Raw genomic sequence first — 10,204 nt, forward strand, 5'->3', positions numbered from 1 at the left:
ATATATATATATATATATATATATATATATATATATATATATATACACACACACACAAACATATATATATGAAACGGCTTTAAAATACAATATCTTATATGTACACTCAAAGAACATATTACAATATGCCCGTATCAAAAATTTATTTTTTCAAAGAAACTTATTTAACTGTTTAATAAATTTAAGAAGGCAGCTTAGCTTCAAATTTTGATTGTTATTCTTTGCTGCAGCCAAAGGGATAAGTTGTGTCATGTTTTTTTTTTTTCTTGTGTAGAGTTTTCTCTATTTTGAAGAGGAAAAAAAACAGAAGGACAGCAGCATCTGTGCACAGCAGTTCAAGACCCTGGGGAAGCCATATGCTGAAATCGCAAAGTGTCAAAAGATAACATCACGAAGACCAATGAAACTGTGTTTCACAAGATCCAGAACTGACCTCAGAGCACAAACGAAAGGACAGATGCTGACAGAGCATCGTTAAGAATCAGCTGGCTATTCTTACAGTCTACAAAGTATTTGTTGTAAGACCACTTACAGATTTAATTATTTTCTCACTACGTATTTGTTTTGATGATTATCTCAAAAAACTCTACATCATTGACATTTGAAAATCAATGACGGTTTGAAAGTCTGCCAAATTTTGCAAACTTATCCTGGGGAGCAGTAAAAACTGTTATTTCAACTAAAGTAAATGAAATGTGTTAGTAACTAAAACATTGCCCCTCAATGAGCTGTCTTCGTGTTTTTCAAAACTGCACTTTCATTAGTCCTGCCTACTTCATCCTTATTGTTCGTAACAGATCAATAAAAATGAAAGCATAGTCTACACAGCCAAAAGTGTTCATCCCCTCCTTAACCCTACCTCAGCCTTCAAGTTTAGATTAAGTGATTTGGAAAACATCCTGCCTTTCTGTGATGAGTAAAAAAAGTACATCCATCTGTCGACAATGACTAGAGGCCAGTAGCTTGAAAATCCAAACATCCTGAAAGTACTGGAAAGGCTGTTAGTGACCCATGTAATGAAGCCTTCTAACCATAGCTGTTAGAATCCAAATTGCTAATAGCCACTGGGTTGTTGTTGAAGATGCCATCTTCTACAATCTTTAACAAGCTGACTTATTAGGAAAAACGTGTAGTGCTTTTAGGGGGGTATCCTGTATTTTCCAGACACATAGGACCATTTTATAGCACAAGCAATGCTCACTTTCAGTTTTTATGAAAATGCTGCACACATCAAAAACAACTTCAAAGAAATTTTACTGCCCACCCTATCCGACTCCTTGAAATTGGCCTCCGTCTCTTTAAGAACTTCCTACCCTTCTCTATGCCGTCCACTGTTGCGGTATACAACCATCCTTATGACAATTGTTGTCTGTATGTTAAAAGGGGCCGGTGGCAGCGGTGAATGGTAGCCTACTCCAGGGCAGCTATGGCCACAGTGTAGCAATTTACCACCATCAGTGTGTGGATGTGTGTATCAGAAGGTGAATGACTGAATGTAAATGTGAATGAAACTTGAAGGCCTACAGTATTATCTTTATAAATTACTTTGCACTTGTGAATGGTGTCAATAGTGGACCAGAAACTGGTGTAAGACTTTCTGGCTCATAATAGGAACAATTACACTACTGTAGCCGAAACTGCATAAGTGAATGCTGGTTCTGATACAAAGGTGCCAAGCAGTTTGTTATATGTAGCTGGATAGATGCAGACCAGTCAGAATGCCTTTTCTGACTTGTTCTGTGCAAATAAGTACAGTACAAATCTGTACAACTCTGAAGCTTCAGCAAGCAGAATGCAACCCTCTTTAATACACTCGTCTCTGTCCTACTTGTTCTACTTGAGATGTCTACAGTATGGGATTATAGTTGCATTAAGGTTATTCCTGGGTTTAACCTGACTTGCTAAGCACATCTTAAATGGTGCCTGAATGGAAAAAATAAATATATAACCCAAAACTCATCCTAAATGACCCAACTCGGAGAGTAACTCTTCTGTGGTTTCAATGAACTCACCAAGAGGTGTAGCATCTTTCCCTGCCTCTAAAAACTGTTTGAGGTCCGGGCCGACTCCTTTCCACTAGCTTAATGGATTATGACAGTGATGCAGCATGAGGCCTTAATCCCCTCACCAACCATATCCCCACCCCACTTTATGTTAAGCCCCATGACTAGAAACTCTCTGTTCATCTGGTGCCAACCAAAAGTCATAGCCAATTTTGGATGGCATAAAAACAAAGAGTGCTAAAACAAGCCAGAGTTGACAGCAAGCACCACCCTTCAGGTTTCCTCCCACTACATTATTATACACTGTGGAGTCAACAAAAAATACATGTTGTGATAAATTCTTCAGTTAATCTATTTCAGTCACAGCCTGCAAAGAGCACAAAAGGACAACAAAATTGAAACAGGCCCGATTTTTTTCTAGTCCTACTTTGACAAGCTCACAGTAAATGGTACTGTGAGATGTGCAAATATCACATCTGCTGTCTAAAGGGAGAAAAGGTCCTTTGCTTGCTTTGATGAGGTACTATTCTGCAAGTAATATTTTCGGTTGTTGTGAGTGCAAATGGTAGAAAGCAACGGGGACCACTGCTTCCCCATTTCTGATATACAAACAATGATGTTCATTTTGTTTGCCTTTGTTTTAAAGCGAAACGCAAACTTTTAGAGAAAAAAAAAATAAATAAAAAAAAAAATCGCAAAACATGAAATGGGTCTATTGTAATAAAGAAACTAAAAGTAATTACTCTGTTGCTTTTGTGCGAGAACAAGACCAAAGCAGTTAAATATACCTAAATACCTTTAAATATTCAAATCTGAGTGGCTTGGCTCTCTCTGCTTGTTAATAGCTCCTGCAGAGGAGTCCTGCAGAGAAAGTCTGTTTAAAATCAGGATGAGTAATCACAAAACAACACAGGCACAGCTTGTTTCTTATACAAACATGGACATATGAACATGACTAATTTAAATTGCAAAAAAATATTTGAAGCAAGCTTTTGACATTTTTAATGAATAAAACATTTCTATATTTCATGGTTTATAAAATAAAGCAGTACTTCTACCAGTAAGTCACATTGAAGTTTGGTATCCTGTTTATCATTTTCAAATATAACATTGATTTCAATAGCTAAGGAAAGCTTTCTGGAAAGACTAAGTTTGAAAAGACATAAACTTCCTCCAAGGGCTCAGTCTTAGAAATGGGACAATGCATTTTATCATTCAAGGGAAGCTAAGAGTAGACATGCTCATCTGATCAGAACTTCTCCTTTTGAGGTTTTGAAAGCACAATAGAATGGGTAAATATTAAGAAAAGCCAAATAAAATCATCTGTTAACCCATGACCCATTTTCAGAAGAGAAAAACATAATGGATGTACGGTTGTTTGAAAAGGTTTGCCCCCTGTCTGATTTCATCTTTTTTCTTTTTTTCTTTTTTTTTTCCGTTTTGCAACACAACCAAACACAAACACTGAAGTGTGACGAACATATCAAAAAATTAGAAAACAGGAGGGGGAAAACACTTTCTCACACTACTCATTCAGACTTTTACACCAACTTTTCAGGAAGTTGCTTGAACAGCTTTAATCCTCATAAAACTTTTCCGAATTTGTAAATAACACTTCTGATCTTTTTTTAATGCCCATCTCCAGCAGTCATTGGTCAAGTGGCAGGGTGCAACAATGGTCCCACGAACACACAGGAGAAATCTGCAGGACCTGTGCCCATATGTAAGGGCATTTTTAGATTTGTCACTTCACCTAGCAATCATGTTTCTGGACTCTGGGAGAAAGTGGTGCCTCCATAGGGAACCCTTACATGCAAGAGGAGAACATGTACACATCATGCAGAAACATAAAAGACCAAATACAGGACCTCCCTGCTGAAAAGTCACAATCTATAATTGATGATCATCTCACCATCTACATCTGAGTTTAAATTCAAATGTTCCATTATCAGTCTTTAAAATGCCCCCAAGTGGCAAATATTTATTTGCTGAACTATTCCAAAGATGGAGCCAACCCCCCCCCAATAGCATCCTACTGCAGAGTCAACCACTCCAAGTCTATTGATGGGAAGAATTTTAATAATTAATAAAGCAATTAATATCTGAATCCTGCAGTATTAAAGTTTTAAGGGATCAACTTGACGTAAAATGCAATATAGCATGTGAGGTCTATATGACATGATAGGAGTAAGATTTTTGCAGCAAATGAAAAATAAAATCCTTAGATTAGTGGTGTTAAACTCATGCACTTAAATCCTACCGTCATGCTTCTACTGAACATAACGGCATGCTGAAGGTAAATAACTGTTGAAATGGATTTGGTTGGACCAGAAACATGTCTAAGTTTTACACAACAGACCCCTCAAAACAGGAGCTGGGGACCACAACCTTAGACAGTGGCTATGTTTTGCCTGCCCCTGAGAGCTGCTTTCATATAATCCTTTAAAGAAATGCTGCTATTGCCCGCAGTATAAAAGATATTTACGCTATCTGCAGGCAGGCTTTTTGTACACAGAGCCATGAAGACGGATCCTCCGTTTTTAGCAATATATCTGCTAGGTTCACTAGCTGGTCTATGATAAAGTTGGTCATGATAAATAAAACTGGTATTTCAACCAATGTCAGGGGAAGCCTGATTGTCTGCCTTCCTGAAATAGCCGACTTTTCTTTGTACAAACATCCTCAATCATCCAAGTTGATTAGAAAGCAATCACAGTGCCTGGTTCTCATGCACGCACGCACACACAAAAAAACGCTTCAAAATTTCTATAAATCCTAAAAGTAAACTGCTTCAGTTTGATTTGCACCTTATCCATGTGTTTGTGTTAAAAAATGTGTCACTTTAGAAAAACGTAGATCTAAAAAAAAACAAAAAAAAAAACTTTTTTAAATCTAAAAAAGAACTTCAAATTTATAATTACCAGAAAATACGTTTAAGAAAATATGCAAGTTTTCATGTATATAGAAAACTTACACAAGAATGAAAAGAACAGACTTCTCTGAAAACATTCATTATTAATCAGTGGATACCAAAAGTTTCTCTAAGGATAAAAATCAGGACATTAATGTGAAAATATTTTTTATGAAAAATGCTCTTCAACATTCACATAATTTGATGCAAAGGCAGTCAAGCATTGCCATGCTGAAAAAACCTCATCAGCTTCCCATCCCTTGACATTAAGCAATTAGCTACCTGTCAGTCTGATGACCACTCAAAAGGAACAAAGACCGGATGTGGCGAACTCAAGGCACCATAAAAGAGGCACAGTGAAACTCTGAGAGCCATTAAAATTATTATTTTTTTTTAAATCTGTCTGACTGCTTAATTTTTGGGACAGGCTTACATTTTCTTCATATTTTAGCAATGTTTGTTCAAACACTTGATATCAATGCAACCCAAAGCAGTAGGATTATATAATGATTTTCTTACAAAAAGAAAGTGATGCAACGCCATCAAAATCATGCAGGTTACACATGTATGTAAAAGTGAGGGAGATTTGTCCCGATTTTGTCATACAGTCAGTCACACACGTAAAACCAGATAATCTGTATGTAAAATGACAACATACAACATATAAGCTAACAAGGTCATCGAAGCACCTGATAAGAAACTGAAAAGCACATTTGTTTTCTAAAATAATAATAATAATAATTATAATAATAATAAAACATTATTTTACAAAATGGAGCAACAAAGAAAGTTAAACAGATGAAGGGGTTGATAAATCTCTAGGTAATATTGCAGGGGTCATGCAAGTAGTTTGAAAACAGGAAATTTGATTAAAAATAAAAAGCACTTTGAAGTCAACCGAGGAACACCAGACCACTGGGGAAGGCTGCTGGTACACTCAGTAATCTCAGCACTGTCAACATTGTGTCTGACACAGGCAAGGATGGAAACATCATGTCCTGCAGTGAAAAATGTGTTCATTATTATTTTAAGGAAAAAAAAGAGGTTGAGATTTATGTGCTAAAGTAGTTTATTGTTGGACTTTTGAATGAATTTTTAAAAACAATTTTGTGTTCTGTTGTCACTGAATGCACATATTTTGTGCACCAAAAACTATATACGCACTATAAAATATGGAAAGGGTGCATCATTTAGCCTTTATACATCAAAAAGTAAATTCTTATACTGCATCTCAAAGTGTCAGGGCAATAAAACAATGCGTTTGTTTCAAAAAACTAAAATTAAATACAGTTGAAAAAAAAAAGAGTGATTTGAACTATGATTAACTGCATTCATATTAGCAAGAGGAACAGTTAGAAACAGCTTAGAACTGTCATCTATGTAATAATTTTTATAATGCTCAAAATAAAAACTTGCAGTAAATGTTGGTCGTTTATCTCTTAATGAGCTGTGGCAGAGATGGAGTAGCTGTGGCTATGGATTCCACTTTGTAATATTTTCTATATGAAAATATTATGGGGATAACAAAAAGTGAATCAGTCCAGAAAAAAAAGACAAATGTTTGTAAAATTAATATGCAGTTTTATATCTTAATCATTATTAAATTTTGACTACTGTTCAAATAGAAGAGCATTTGTATGCATCCATGATTTAACATTCTTATCTTTGTGGGGTCGTCAAGGGGCGAGAGGCAGGGTACAGGTCGCCGCCTGCAGGCGCCAGTCCATCACGGCGGCATCTGTATGCAAATCTAATTTAATTGGTAACAAACTGAATATCGTTTTTTTTGTTTAAATGTGTCGCACATTTAGCAAGTAGTATGAATACATGCAACAGAAGTCATGGTGTTTGGAAACAGTCTCCTCATTTTATCGTAATTCACTTTTGGGAGTTGAGGTAGATTCTATTTTTCAGTCCTCCAGCAATAATTCCCCATATATCTTACATAAAGTACTCCTGTCAACTAAAGGATGAACTGTATTAAGGCTGAGAAATTACGGAAGAAAAGTGAGATGGAAACTGAATGGAGCTGCATTTTTAAGGAACTTATTGCTTGTTCTTAAGAGCAAAAAGTTCCACAGGTGCTTACTTTCCTAATTTCAGAACAGAAATGGGGAAAATGCAAATTGCAGTTTGAAGTAAACTTCTTTTGCGCATTGTTACTACACTTTCTCAGTGCCTCAGCATGTTGGGAAGAACCGGTTACATTTTGCCAGAACTCCATTTCATACATATCAAGTGTGTTCTTCGTCTACCTGTGTGACCAAGGGCTCCAGAAGCCGCTCCACAGTCAAGGTGCGGATTTCAAGACTCTTTGGGTCCCATTTCAATAGAATAGGGGAAGTGGCAGTCGTCATGGTCTCTGTTGGGATTAGACGGACAGAAATAGTTAGGGGAAAAAAGCTGCCAATTCATAATACATTTTAGATAGTTTTAAGTGGTTTACAGGCAATATGATAACATTTGTAAATTTACAAGTGTTGAGCTGTGTAGACTGGCACTCAGAAAACCAGTACGCACTTTTGACCCAATTTCAAACAGTTGATGATACTAACTTATGATTTTTTTTTTTTTTTAAATTGACAATTTAAAAACCAAATTCACAGCATGTGAACACTTATTGGTGAATACAAAAAACTGTCTCCACCAACAAGAGGTTGCACAAAAACATTTGTGATAAACATTTGTAAAACAAAAACATTCATCCCAAATAAACTGCGAGGAATTAATGAGGCGTACACACACACACACACACACACACACACACACACCAGTCTTTGAAAGCACAGCACATTGAGGTTATTATGACAATTCCAGAACACCATTAACATAGATTAAAATGTTATTTTTGTAGGTCCACAAGGATATTTCAAACAGAAAAGCAATTCCTTTATGTAAAAGGTTAAACCGGTGCCTTCAGTACAGAGCAGACTATAGAAAATTACTTTGAATCATCAGTTATCAAAACAGAAACGAAGCAAGCTACAAGATGACACAAAATCCCCTGGAAAAACAAAAAGTTAACCGTGAAGTCCTGAAATGACGACAAAATCAAGTAAAACTGCATACATATGTTCCTCTAAATCCACTGGCACCATTTGCACGCACAGAAATATTTGGCTGTGGCAGACTTAGGTTGGCTCGTCTGCATGTGACACTGGTGGCTGCTTTTGTAAAGCTGCATTGTGACGTGAATCACTTTCATTGAAGCAACATTTGGGGGTAGGAGGGTCAAGTGACACTCAGCAAATCCTGATTCTATTCATCGAGCAAGCCAGGAGGACAACAGCAAAGCACACATAAATGGTTGACCAGTCCCCGTATTGTTAGGAACCACAATCACATTTCAAGGTCAATTCTTGCATGACAATACGACTTTCTACAAAATTTTAATTACCTAAGTTGTTAAGTTTAGCTTGGACTGGAGGAATAAGATGTTACTCTTTGTAAACATTTTGAGCTAGTTGCTATTCAGCAGAGTTTTGGCCTACATTTGTTCACAGTCTGAGCAGCATTTTGATTACTTAAAACTTTGTTGGTAAAAAAAAAATAAAAATACAAGTTGCTGCGGGTCTGGAAAGTGAGATCATTCACTGAAAACAGTATAGAAAAACAGAGAAAAGGGAGGGGAGTGAGGGGGGATCTACACACTTATCTGAGTACCATGCCAAAAAAAAAACTATTTTCTGTGTAAGCAAAACTAGAAATGGTTTCAACCAAGCAGCATTTCAGAAATCAGCTTCTTAGCTTGTCAGAGCCTTTTCTTCCACACTGATGTTTGAAAATAATTCAAATTTAGCAAATGTTATATAAGTTTACTCCAGAGGCTAAACAGCTGGCATGTGGCGTGTGGTGTGTGTCAGCAGAAGGCAGCGTTGCACTGGGCCAGCTGGGACTGACCGAGTGTACTGCCAATGTAAGTGAGGCAAAAGGGATAATAAAATGTGAATAACTATGACATATCTGGGGCAGGGGCTGCTTATGCTACTCACAGCAGTTTAGGGTGGAAGTATAGTAGGAAATCTGATAACTTTGATCAGATTGCCATCCACACCTTAAGGAGTTCACAACAGAGCACCGTCTTGAATATTTTCATGAGGTAAGAAAATGTGTAAAAGGAATCAAAACCAATGTAACATTTTATTTATTTATTTTTTTTTAGTAACATTCAGACAAGTTTTAAGTTACACAGTTTCCATATTTTATTTTATTATTTTTGCTTTGCTCCTTCTCAGGAGTGACTACAATAAGCTGTGTGAGTTGAGGTGTGGATTACAAAAGGTCAGCAGTGGTACAGTCTGCTGCCATAAATTAAGCCAAGCAGTTTAATGGCTATTATTTTTGCCTCAGTGCACTTATGGCCTTTGCTTAAACCAAGTTAACTGACCGCCAGATGCAGTGCTATTAACAACACAAAACAAAAAAAAAGCATCACTTTCTCTTACTCCTTAAAAAGCATACATAATTCAAAGTGAATATTGGGGCAGGGAATAGGACAAGTACATATAAAGATGTTATATTCGTCTAATTTATCTTATTTACGTGTGCTGAAGTGCTGACGTTTTATTTCAGCTGAAACAATTCTGAAATTAAATTTTAGTTCATCAGCAGCATTTTGCTATCATGTCTGTAAATTTACAAAATGTAAGGATTAAAAAAATTGGACATTGGAGCATGGATCTGATGAAACATTGCATGGTAATCCTGAATTCTAAGAAAAAAATGTAAATACATACAAAACAACACATCAAAAGATCTGACCAAAAACACTTCTGGTTGTTTCTTTAATGCATTAATCTCCCATATATCATTAATGTCACCTAATCTGCAACATGCAATCTGCTTCAAATAGTCTAAACACAGACATGCCCAGCAGTAACATAAGTTACTTGACGACTACACAAAACTGATAAATCTGTAGTAAGCAATCTTTTTTTTATTTATTTATTTTTACACACAAGGAGATTTTGTAAGTTTCACTAAGTGCTGCTATTCAGCTATTTGTTTTAGAACTGCAAAGCAGACCTTTTAATGTCCAATTCATCACTAGCCTGCAGATATTGTGCCTGCTGAGTTTGGCATAGAAAGCTCATCAAAGTGTGGTTGTGTTGTTAATTAGCTTTCTTGTTTTGTGTGTTGGCCTCAAAAAGTACTTCAGTTGCCTCAGTTCATTTATCATGTCTGCCTATTCAAGACAAAATATACTGAGTGTTCACGTTTTCTGGTACAGGAATAATTGATGAAGAAAGCTGGAACCAAAGATAGTCAAACCAAAAGGTAAGACACCAGT

At 36.3% G+C, this 10,204-nt stretch overlaps 1 protein-coding gene across 5 annotated transcripts in view; it reads right to left on the minus strand.

The window, feature by feature from the left end:
* The window catches only part of LOC106948405 (catenin alpha-2-like), an 88,501-nt gene that overhangs the window by 15,338 nt on the left and 62,959 nt on the right, over positions 1–10,204 (minus strand). For 4 of the 5 annotated variants that reach the window (XM_015034044.1, XM_015034042.1, XM_015034040.1 and 1 more), the window contains one exon: positions 7,170–7,276. In XM_015034044.1, coding sequence (XP_014889530.1) covers positions 7,170–7,271 — 102 coding nt within the window. In that variant the 5' untranslated portion in view covers positions 7,272–7,276. Of the gene's footprint in view, positions 1–7,169; positions 7,277–7,983; positions 8,070–10,204 lie in introns of those variants that run through there. The other variant, XM_015034043.1, reaches the window with a different exon arrangement.

The sequence above is a fragment of the Poecilia latipinna genome, unplaced genomic scaffold (assembly GCF_001443285.1).
Source record: "Poecilia latipinna isolate Pla-1442-1.1 unplaced genomic scaffold, P_latipinna-1.0 Scaffold286, whole genome shotgun sequence".
Classification (NCBI taxonomy): domain Eukaryota; kingdom Metazoa; phylum Chordata; class Actinopteri; order Cyprinodontiformes; family Poeciliidae; genus Poecilia; species Poecilia latipinna.